A 12,949-nucleotide genomic window follows, 5' to 3' on the forward strand; every position below is an offset into this window, starting at 1 on the left:
GCTGTCCAGTTTTCCCAGCACCACTTATCGAAGAGGCTGTCTTTTCTCCATTGTATATTCTTGCCTTCTTTATCAAAAATAAGGTAAACATATGTGTGTGGGTTTATCTCTGGGCTTTCTATCAGTTCCATTAGTCTACATTTCTGTTTTTGTGCCAGTACGATACTGTCTTGATTACCGTAGCTTTGTAGAATAGTCTGCAGTCAGGGAACCTGATTCCTCCAGCTCCATTTTTCTTTTTAAGATTGCTTCGGTTATTCAGGGTCTTTTGTGTTTCCATACAAATTGTGAAAATTTTTTTTCTAGTTCCGTGAAAAATGCCATTGGTAGTTTGATAGGGATTGCATTGAATCTGTAGATTGCTTTGGGTAGTAGAGTCACTTTCACAATGTTGATTCTTCCAATCCAAGAACATGGTATATCTCTCCATCTATTTGTATCATCTTTAATTTCTTTCATCAGTGTCTTATAATTTTCTGTATACAGGTCTTCTGTCTCTGTAGATAGGTTTATTCCTAGATATTTTATTCTTTTTGTTGCAGTGGTAAATGGGAGTGTTTTCTTAATTTCACTTTCAGATTTTTCATCATTAGTGTATAGGAATGCAAGAGATTTCTGTGCATTAATTTTGTATCCTGCTACTTTACGAAATTCGTTGATTAGCTCTAGTAGTTTTCTGGTAGCATCTTTAGGATTCTCTATGTACAGTATCATGTCATCTGCAAACAGTGACAGCTTTACTTCTTCTTTTCTGATTTGGATTCCTTTTATTTCTTTTTCTTCTCTGATTGCTGTGGCTAAAAGTTCCAAAACTATGTTGAATAATAGTGGTGAGATAGTATTACTTTTTAATGAAATAAATTCTTAAGTCTATCAAATAAACCAAAAAGACTTCAGAAAGCTTTCCACAGCCCTATGAAATTAGCTGACTTTTGAGCATCATAATTCTTTATTATCATGCCTCAATTGTTTTTTGGCTTCTTCAAACCAATTACTTCTATTCCAATGCTTTTTTCTCAGTGTTCCAGTAGGTTCATTTCTGATTGCTGATTTATCTTCAGGCTGTTCTTTGTCATTTTCCTGCACATCAGTTTCTTTTATACACTCAGGAACTTTCCTAGTAGGATGCTGTGATGTTGCAGCATCCATCATACTTAGAAAATCATAAGCAGGCAGAGGAGGTTTCCATTTCTGAGCAGGTAAAATTTCTGGAAGAAAGACAGAATCAAGGTTTAAAGATGAACAGATATAAAATCTCATCACATGAATATACTAGAAAATGTTTTATTTTGCAAAATATATTTGTAGGATTAAAGGTCTTATCAGTTTTCCTTATCTGAGCAAAGCTATATTTTATTATCATTGTCTAAGAAGCTTGATACATTTGTCACTATTAGACATTTTTCATATATTACATTTACAAGCTATTCTATTTTAAATAAAGATAAGTATTAATAGAAAAAACACAAAAGGTCCATAATCTCACTGCCTGTTAACCCTTGTTGAGGTTTTAAAAAATAGCAATATGTGTAATGAGATTACACACAGCCAGGGACAAGTTAAAATGAAGAAGTCTCTTGCTTCCCTCACTATCCCTGTCTTTATCCCAAAGAACTATAACTATGAAACATTTCAGAAAAAAAATTTGGAACATACAGAGATTTATTATTTAGACAAGCATTTCCTTACATTTTAAAGCATTTTCTGTTTTGGAAGATTTGATTAACATCCTTTGCACATACTTGATGAAAAAAAAGTACATTTTATAAAAATAATTATAGGCAAGAAATCATTTAAAATTGCTATGGAATCAACTACTATAAACAGTGATTGGAATCACGGCAGTGAATCTTAACATTATTTTAAAACATTGGTCATTAAAAAAAGAAAATGAATTTACGCTGACAACATATATATGAGATAAACTAGCTTTTCTCCATTTAGAAAACAGATTTCACACAATTTCAGAGTTTAGTTGCCTATTTGAAATACTATTTGAGAAATAAACTATATATAAGGAAATGTGCAAAGTAAACATTTAAAAAATAAATTCCAGTGAAAGAATCTATGCACTGGTCCATGAAAAGAAAGTAATGCTCAAAAATAAAAACTTTAGCATCTCTCATAAATCAAATAAAAGCTTAGGACATTTTAAGAAACTTTAATTTCCTAGAGTAGATTAAAGCACAAACGAAAATCTGCATCAATATATATGTATATCTATACTCTACTTATTGATATATGATTTCTTCACTCAGACTCAATTATATGAAATCCACGGTACGTTAGCAGGGTATTAAATTTAGGCTACCCTTGTAATTGATGTTTCAAATTACAGTGTTGTCAGGTTAGCAGACTCAAAAGTGAGAAACAGATAAAATAGTTTCTTGAATATAATGACTAGGTAAGAAGTAAGAATAACTATACTTTGCAATATGCAGATAAAGCATCTTTAAGTCCAATTTAAAGCACAGCAAAGATTTAGCAGTATTTATTTTTTACGGTAAACACTGCAGCCTAGTGGTCTGAGATGATGACAAAATGCCTGAAACTGGACATCCTAATTCTGCTAATTATTTCCTGAAGGAACTCTATAAAGATCTTAATGTTTTCAGTTACAAATAAAACTGTACTCTCATCACGTATGGTCAATAAAGACATTATTATCAAATTAGTAATGATAATAATAATAATCGCCAACATTGATTGAGGCTTTACTATATATCAGGCATTATGTGGTTAATCCTTACAACCCTATGAGGAAAGTACAATTATTATCCCAGTTTTATAGGTGAGAAAACCAAGGCCTAGAAAGGTCAGAGAACTTGACCAAAATTAAGTGTCTCAAGTAAGAATAGCCAGTGGTGACAATTTCACAGAAATTAAGATGTGCAGCAAGCAAGGTGAGGCAGGGACTGGTGGCACCATGTTACAGATTCAGGCTATTCTAAGAGTGGCTGCAACATCCCTTGTCTCAGATCTGTCTCCCAAGGTGTGGTGAGAGCAGGTCCTGGCAGCACAGAAGACAAGCCCCAATACAGAAAAGTCCTGCTTGGACTTTTGCTTCTTCCCTATTCCCAGAGGCTGCAGGAGCAGTGATACAAAGAAGTAATGGAAACCAGAGGTATTAACATAATTGCAATGGAAGAAATACCAGTCTCTCAGGAAACTCAGAAGAATAATTCTGATTCTTTCCTCTAGTAATAGTTTGAGTTGAGGAATCAAAGCCCCCAAGGATGCTCCTTGTAGGAAAGGATCTTTACATGAAGAATAATAACACTTTAGGTTTTACACTTTAAAATGTATGCCTTCGCATACTTAATTTTGATTTTTAAAATAACTGTGACGTAGTCCGAGTAGGAACTATTAATCTCCTTTTATAGTTGTAAAGGAGGGAACAAAGAAAAAACTTGCCTAAAACCACAGTTAGTAATCAAGGAGGCTGGGTCAGAAGCTCAGGTTTCTGTGTCTTTGAACATCACACGACCTTTTTTAAAGCAATTCAGTTGGAGAGGTACTCTGGCCCGACTTACATATAATCCTATCTGACTTAGAGTCCCCGAGGCCTCTGTGTCACAGCAACTGCAAAATGACAACACTCAACTGCTTCTATAAAATAGCAATGCAGATAGAGAAGAGAACATAGACTATCTGAAGAGCTCAAGAGCTACAACCGAAAGGACCCCTACGTTGTGTGGCTAGAATGAAGAAGCCAAACATTGAGTGATAACAACCATAGAAAGGCTTCTTTCAGATTATGGAAGACAAAATAGTCAATTTAATTACTTTTTTACATATCCTAGGAAAATGTTAAAACTAATAAATTATCTCAGAAAATTAAGACTTAAAAATATATACATCTAAAAGGACCCAGAAAAGCCAAAATAATCCTGCACATGAAGAACAGAGTTGGAGGATGTAAATTTCCCAATTTAAAACCTGTTACAAAGATGCTGTATTCAAGAGAGTGGGGCAACTGCCATATGCTATCTGTGTACGTGATAGAAAAACATGTACACGAATGTTCATAGCAGCATTATTCATAATAGCAAAAAGTGGAGACAATGCAAATGTCCATCAACTGCTGAATGGAGAAACAAAATGGGGTATATCCATCCAATAGAATATCATTCATCCATAGAAAGGAATGAACTACTGATTCATGCTATAACATGGATGGTCCTTGAAAGCCTATGCTAAGGGAAAGAAGCCAGACCCAAAAGGCCTCTTGTTGTATGATTCCATTTATACGAAATGTCCAGATTAGGCAAATCCAAAAAGACGGAAGGTACATGAGTGGTTGTCAGGGAATGAAGGGAGGGAAGAATGGGGAGTGCGTGCTAATGGGTATAGGGTTTCTTTTTGCAGTGATGAAAATGTTTTAAATCAGTAGTGGTGATGGTTGCACAGCCTCGTGAATATACAAAAAAAACATCAAATTGTATACTTTAAAAGGGTGCATTTTATGTTATGTGAATTACATTTCAATATACAAATACCTTTTATAGACTATTTAAACACAATAATTTAGTTAAAACTGCCTAACAACAGAAATGAAGTAGATAGACCTCCTGGGAAGAACAGGTATGCTGCAATGATTGGCACTTAAAACAAATAAATTCAAGAATCTGATTAAATATACATAAATATACATAATGACAGACTCACACAATGCATGCTGGCTGAGAGACAGTGTAACACTGAATTGGAGTTTATATACCAGGACTGTGTGTATATAAATATATAAAACTGTGTGTGTGTGTGTGTGTGTGTGTGTGTGTGTGTGTGTGTGTGTATATATATATATATATATATATTCACAGTGTGTATACATATATATTCACACACACACCCTTATTTCAGAACTCAGTCATGAACAGTGTCAAAATGTTATTATAATATAGTTCATTTGGTTTTCAATAACAAAATCCTCAGAAGTACCTTAGGAAACTTTTCATGACATCAAATTTCACACTATTTCCTCAACAGACTAATGATCTAGATGATTACATGTTAACTAATTTAAATTATATCAACAGGCCTGTTGTTGTCACAATTGTATATAAACTAACATACACATCTATACCACAGGTATAAATCCACATAGGTTTTAGAAAAATAGGGAGTATGGCATGTCATAAGCCAGCATTATAAATTCTGGGTCAAGATCTATTTTCTTGTGGTTCAAAATTCTGGCTCTGGAGTACAACAGAGCCATGTTGAAATCCAAGCTTCCTCATTTACTGGTTAATTATGACTTTGAACTAGTTACTTAACTCTTCTACAGGTAATGATAGTTCCTATGACTCTTGTGAGAATAAATGAGATAATGCATGTGAATCATGTAGCTTTGAGCCAGACAGACACCTACTGAGCATTCAATAAATGTTAGCTATTATTATTAAATTTCATATGACACTTATTTTCTGTGGGTAATAATACCTACCATATAGGAGACTGTCCCATGGACAATGCTATCAGCGTATTAATATTTAGAATACTTACAAACATTACAATTCAACTCATTCTAGCATCCATGAGCGATAATTCAAGTTTAAAAAAATCCATGAAACAAAATATAAAACTGTGCACATTAAAACAGGAAACTTACTGATATGACTTTCTAGTCCTGCTTCTAATTTTTTCAGCCACGATAAAAGGTTCTGTTCAGTGATAGCCTGGTCTGAAGGAAATGCAAATACTTGGCCGCCTGAATGCAGATTTACCACAGCAAGAAGAGGAAGGGGAGGTAGGGTATCAAAATATGCCTGCAAGATTCCTCTCCCCACGGGAGTATTCTTCCTATAAAAGGGAGCAACTGAACACGTTAATATTTCTTTCTATAACAAAATAACAAGAACAACAGTTTGTAAAACATATTAACCTTTAAATATAGTATCATGCCAGGAAGTTTATTTTATGAAAATATGTCCTAAAAATCAAGAGGTCTGTAACTATGTTATTAGTAACCAGAGTCATAAAAAGTTTCTTTTAACATAGGGTACTTACTGTATTTCTCTTAGCAGAAAAAAGGCAACCAATGAGTTTTAATGAAAAACATAGTCCAAAGGCTTGTCAATTTTGTCTCAATACAATCAGTACGTTCCTTCCAAAGTTTAGTCAAGTATCTGATCACATGTCAGCTCAAAAATTAAATGGCTACAAAACTATAAAATAACAAGATACTAATAATAAATACCCCTTTTCCAAATAAAATTGTCTCTTTCCTCAGGATTAATTTCAAATTAAAAAGATTTTTTAAAGTATTCATACAAGGAAACCACAAGTTTAAGACACCTATTTTTCCTAATACAGCACATTCCACATTATGGAAAGGACTATTTCACTCTGAGATAGCTACAAGGATAATTACCTGGGAAAATTTTGTTTCAAGTAGTAGGCTGTACTGTTAGTGAACTCTTCACAACAAAAGTGTACACTGCCCCATTTTTGTAATTTTTCCAATGAGTTAAAAATGAAATGTCTTTCATCTGATGACTTTGAACAATGGATAGTGTATCTAAATATGTGAACTGTGTTCAGAGACATTAAATGTAATAACACAAGCCACATATCTAGAAAATATACCAGGAAATATTGTTGGTAAATGCACTGATAATTTTCTGTAAAGTTTTAGGCTGCATTTTTAAAATACAGAAATACAGAAAAAGGAATTAAAGAAAAATGCCAAAATAACACAATGTTTATTTTTCTGTATTTGCCAAATTTCCCTCAATGAACATCCATTACTTTTAAAATCAGAAAAATTATTATCTTTAAAAATTTTTTGTATGACACCAAAAACAAAGGCAACAAAAGCAAAAATAAACAAGTGGGACTACATCAAACTAAAAAACTTCTGCACAGCAAAGGAAACCAACAAAATGAAAAGGCAACATTCAGAAGGGGAGAAAATATTTGCAAATCATATATCTGATAGGGGATTAATATCCAAAATAACTAAAGAACTCACACAACTCAATCACAAAACAACAATTCAATTAAATAATGGACATAACTGAATAAACATTTTTGCAAAGAAAACATACAAATGACCAAAAGGTACATAAAAAGATGCTTAACATCACTAATCATCAGGGAAATGCAAATAAAAACCACAATGAGATACCACCTTACACCTGTCAGAATGGCTATCAACAAAAGACCACAAATAACCAGCACTAGGGAGGATGTGGAAAAACTGGAACCCTTGTGCACTGTTGGTGGGAATGTAAATTGGTACAGCCAGTATGGAGAAGAGTATGGAGGTTCCTTAAGAAACTAAAAATAAAGCTACTATATGATCCAGCAATCCCACTCCTGGGCATATTATATCTGGAGAAAAACATGGTTCAAAAAGATACATGCACTCCCAATGTTCACTGCAGCACAGTTTACAATAGCCAAGACACTGAAGCAACCTAAATGTCCGTCAACAGAGGAGTGGATAAAGAAGATGAGGCACATATATACAATGGAATATTACTCAGCCATTAAAAAAATGAAATAATGCCATTTGCAGCAACTTGTATATGGACCTGGAGATTACCAAAGTAAGGGAAGAAGTCAGAGAAAGACAAATATCATATCATATGATATCACTTATATGCAGAATCTAAAAAAAATGATACAAATGAACTTATTTATAAAACAGAAACAGACTTAGAGAATGGAATATTATTCAGCCATGAGAAAGAATGAAATCCTGCTATTTGCTACAACATGGATGGAATTTGAGGGCATTATACTAAGTGAAATAAGCCAGAAAGAGAAAGACAAATACTACATAGTAGTATCACTTATATGTGGAATCTTAAAAAAAAGTCAAATTCATAAAAACAGAGTAGACAAGTTGTCAGGGACTACAGGGTGGGGGAAATATGGACAGATTGGTAAAAGAATACAGACCTTTCAGTTGCAAGATGAATAAGGTCTGAGGACTTAATGTATAACATGATGACTATAGTTGATAATACTGTACTGTATCATTGAAATTTGCTAAGAGAATAGAACTTAAATGTTCTCACCGCCCCCAAAAGTTTATATATATAAAACAAATATGTGAGGTAATGGATGTATTAAATAATTAGATGGAAGAATCTTTTCACAATGTATACATATATCAAATTATCACAATGTATATTTTAAATCTTACAATTTTATTTGTCATTTATACCTCAATAAAGCTGGAAAAAAAATCACACAGCAAAAAAAAAAAAGAATTTACTATAAAACAGAATTCAGTCTAACACAATGTCATCTTAGACAGTCTGAGGGAGTTTAGCTACTAAAATATCAAGATAAAATACACATTGGTCCCATAATATATAACTCCACAAGTAGAGTTTCATTCCCTAATGAAAATTTAATAATAATTACACTTTCTTTACCTTTTACGTATTAAAAAATAAAAAAATATATACTTACAGATTTAACCAGCAAGGGGTAAGTGAATCCAAGTGTTTCTCTTTTAGCAGCGTCAATATTGCTTTTTTATGCTGAGGATTTATGCTGCCATCACTGAATAAAATGAGTAATGGTTTCTGAAGTCTTAAATAAGTGGGAAGATTTTCCACAGTGATTTCTGGCTGTTTAAAACAAAAAACAAACCAAGAAAAATGGAGAATTATAGTGTATAAAGTAGAAAATAATGTTCAAATCACTCTTGCAATTTTAGTTTGTAAAACGTATTTCAAACATTTTCATTTAAGTGGAGATTTTGCTATACTGATTAATAACTATGAATCTCAAGAGTTTTTTTAATTTAAACCCATTTTGTCTTAAGAATGAGTTATTTTCAAAATAAAACTACTAATAGAATTTGAAAACAAATTAAAGGAGCTCCCTGTTTTACAAGGATGTAGCACTTCTAATAATTTCTTATGCTAAAATCTGGATCAGACTAGCCAACATACACATGACAAATAAAATTCTTGTTATACCTTTATAAAATTTTTGAAAAAAAAAACATAAGCTGAGCTTTAAAGATATAATCTTTTAACATCTATGATTACTTAAAAATTAATAAAATCTTACTTTGTTTCAAAATTATGAGTTTTTAGCATAATTAAAGTAATTCAATAATATACTAAAACAAATTTTAAAAGTCTCTTATTTCTTTGGGGTTTAAAATAACAATGAAAAAATTTAGTAAGAAATAAGAAATCTTACCCTTTTATTCTTTTTATTAATTAAAAGAGAACAACGTTTTTTATATATTTGTAGAAGACAACTTGTCTAGGCTGTTATCAACAAGAATTGAAAGAGTAACAAACAAAGTTAACATATTCAGGATTAAAAATAGCAGTGACACTATATATAAAATAGATAACTAATAAGGACCTACTGTATAGCACAGGGAACTCTACTCAATACTCTGTAATGGCCTATATGGGAAAAGAATCTAAAAAGTGGATATATGTATATGTATAACTGATTCACTTTGCTGTATACCTGAAACTAACACAACATTGTAAATTAACTATACTCCAATGAAAATTTTAAAAAGAAAATAGCAGTGACTTAGAATATTAAAGGCTTCTACCATTTTCCATTTTTAGTACCACATCTATTAATTCATCTTCTGGATGTACTTATGAGCTGGATTAAATCTTCCTATATCATAAAACTAATCCCCTGCTGACAGATAAGGAAACCAAAGACGAGAAGCTGACTTGCTGAAGTCACACAGCTAAGTAGGAGGAAGAGTTGAATGAAACTAGCACTCAGACATCCTGTTCACCAGCTTCCCATTTCATTGGATCACACTAGAAATCCAAATGAACAATTCTTTTCATGGTGCCAACCACCTCTGATTCATCCCCAAACACCAAACTCTGGCACATACTTTTCCGTACTTAGTTCTCAAAACCACTTTCCTCTGCCAATTCTCACTTTTCTTTAAATTCTTTCTCTTTCACACTAAAAATCCTCTTTTCACACCTTCCTCTTTCACGATTTAAATCTTAGATCCCTTCTTCTCCAAACTCCCCTGTGTTGTATTCTTGTATTAACTATCATCTTTTCTCTTCTACATGAGTTACGTCCCCTTCCTAAAATTGACAGATCTCATCAAGCCAGCAGAATGGATTTGACGAATCTGGTGCAATGGAGCCGTCACTGCTCAATTCAAAAATTTATTGAGAACTTCAAGATCTTATGCTGGGTACTGAATCAAAAAGAATTAAGGTGCTTACCCTGCCCTCAAAGAGTTCATAGTTAAGAGAAGGAAAGAAGTATACAAACTGCTGTGATCCAAGAAAAAAATTAATGTGTGACACTAAGGAAACCTATTGGTTCTAAATTAAAACTAAAAAACAAGTTAGGGGAGCTCATGGGTGATTTTAGGAAGTGGTATTTGATCTGGGCCTTGCATAAGGAATAAGACCTTGATAGATAGAGGCGTGTGCTTAGAGCGGGGATTCCAGATATAGGGAGCATCATGAGGGTGCAGACAGGTGTTAAGGCATGCAGAGTATCTGGGGAACAGTGAGAGTGAAGCATACCAGACTTAGGCAGGCAAGAGGCAAATGTGGCTGTCAAACCAGATGGGAAAATGACTCCACAGGCTTTCTAGCTCTCAGGGATACTGAGATTTTGTATCAAATGAGTGACACGGTTAGGCCTGTTTCAGATGACTAACTGGAATATGAATTTGTGGAAAGACAAGCTAGTGACAGGCGCTGCTCTTTCCTATGTCAGGAAAGAAAGACTAAGAGTTGTGTGAGTTTAGAGGTTATGATTAGAAACAGAGTTAGGAATCATCAGCTGGTATGACAGTAGAAGTTATGGGTATAGATAAAGTCTCCCAAAGAAAAACATAGCAAAAAAAGAAAAAAGCGTTGAAGATGTAATTCTAGAGTGGCCAGAGGGTTGAAAGTGTACCTAGAGAGGATTGAATTGCAAAAGCCAAAGGAGGAGAGAATTTTAAGAAGGAAAAGCACAATCAAGAGTTTTGATTGCTATTCAGAGGTTAAGGAGAAACAGAAAAGGTCATCAGATGTGGTCCCTGGAAGGTGACCTTTGGCTATTTGAGTATGTAAGAGACTATAATTGTGTGGGTTCTGATATTCTTAACTTATTCATAATAAGAACATAAAAAGGAACTCCATGTATCTGAGAAAAGTGCTAAACATATTACCTAACAAATAGTTCTAAGTGTGACAGCCTTGGATATATCATTGCTTACTTATGATATTTACATAGCAAATTATCATGTATTTCAGATTTGGGCACTATTTACCTGGACTAATTTGTCATCAGGTTCATTAAAATAAAAGTTCGATGTTATGTAAAAAATGTTAACCATCCGGCCATCCACTCCTCTTTCCTATCCAGAGGAAGGATCCAAAGTCCTTCTGGTAACTAGGTGTAGGCCAGGAGACAGATTACTGCTAGCTGGCTACTGTACACAGTCACTGATGCTCTAGACTTAAAGCTCCAACACAAAGCAGCACTGAGAAATTTAATAACCACTTGAAGGTTTTAGAATTTATGAAAAGATCGTAACTAAAAGCAAAATAAATATTATTACAGCTGTTCATTATTTAGTTGAACACTGCAAACCAAAACGTTGTAAATTTGCCTTAACTATAAACATTGATAATTGTGAAGCTTGCCCACAGTTTCTCAGCCTTAAAGAATATAATCTTAAAGAAAACAATTAGATACCTATTTTTATCTAGCAGTTAGGCAAAGATTAAAGAGTAAAATGATACAAATCTTCTGTTGGGCGAGACAGGAATAAATGTCAGAAGCCTTCAAAATGTGCCTACCCTTTGGACTAGCAATTCAAATTCTATGAATTTACCGTAAGTACATAGTCATAGCAACACCCAAAGATTATCTATAAGGATGGTCCCAGAATAAAACAAAACAAAACAAAGGCATCTTAAATATTAACAAACAGAAAATTAGATAAATTGTGGTTTATTAGTACAACAGAATATTATGCCAATATTTAAAAACTAATATGCAAATATTTATTTCTTGGTGGAAATATCCCTTAATATAAAAAGATAAACACATATATACACATGGAATTTGTTTTTAAGTTCGGGAAAATATATCCCCAAATTTAAACTTGGTGAAAGAAGTTATGGTTTATTCTGATTTTCTTCTTTATACTTTCCTGTATTATCTCGGAAAAAAAAGCTAAAGTCTTACAATAATTCCAAAAATATTACTCTATGTATATGCTAAAGAAAGTCATTTAATAATGTCATTAAAGACAAAAATGTTACTTTATAAATAATTTAGAAAACCACATCCTGAAAATATTAATGATTTGATTGATTATAAACTGTAACTTTAACTGGGGGAGGGGAGGCAATAGAACTGAGGTCACAAAAAACTTAAAGAATACATTCATTTCTTTGAGCCTAAAATGTAGTATCATTTAGGTCAGCATGACAAAAAACAGTAACAGGAGGATATTCGTTCAGTATTTACAGTTGATAATAGTGCCCCTATGGCGCTTTAGAAAGGTACAAAAGCATAAATTTATAATATTCTAGCTACAGTTAATATTAATGCAAAACAACCAAAATCAAGAAATGCAGGTTACATCTGCTGGGCCCCTGAATCCATTATTACACAAAGTAAGCATCGGAAAAGGACTTTCGTAAGACAGTATTTTGCTGTAAAATGGTATAATACCAGCTAACATTTGTTGAGTGTTTACCAGGGGCCAAACACTGTACACAGAGCACTGAACACCCATCTCGTTTAGTCCTTACAATAACGCTCTGCAGCAGGGGCTACTATCACCTACATTTTACACATGTGGAAACTGAGGCACAGAGATGCTTACATACAGCCAATAGGGAGACAAGCAAGGATCTGAAGCCCAGAAGTCTGCTCTCTGGAATCTATGTGCTTTATGCCAAGTTTCAGCCTAGATTGAGTACTTCAACTGGCCATCAGCCACAAGCATCTCAGCAATAAAAAT

The 12,949-nt window shown here is 33.3% G+C and overlaps 1 protein-coding gene across 1 annotated transcript in view; it reads right to left on the reverse strand.

Annotated features, from left to right (window-relative positions):
- Window positions 1-769: 769 nt before the first annotated feature.
- TXNDC16 (thioredoxin domain containing 16) overlaps window positions 770-12,949 on the reverse strand; it is a 111,676-nt gene continuing 99,496 nt past the window's right edge. Inside the window, exons 19-21 of the mRNA XM_027111245.1 lie at window positions 8,428-8,588; window positions 5,612-5,802; window positions 770-1,208 (exon numbers count right to left, since the gene is read on the reverse strand). Of these exons, the coding sequence (XP_026967046.1) occupies window positions 940-1,208; window positions 5,612-5,802; window positions 8,428-8,588 (621 nt within the window). The 3' untranslated portion in view covers window positions 770-939. The remainder of the gene's footprint in view (window positions 1,209-5,611; window positions 5,803-8,427; window positions 8,589-12,949) is intronic.

This window comes from Aethalodelphis obliquidens, unplaced genomic scaffold, assembly GCF_003676395.1.
Source record: "Aethalodelphis obliquidens isolate GAN/ISIS:26980383/991018 unplaced genomic scaffold, ASM367639v1 scaffold10, whole genome shotgun sequence".
Taxonomy (NCBI): Eukaryota; Metazoa; Chordata; class Mammalia; order Artiodactyla; family Delphinidae; genus Aethalodelphis; species Aethalodelphis obliquidens.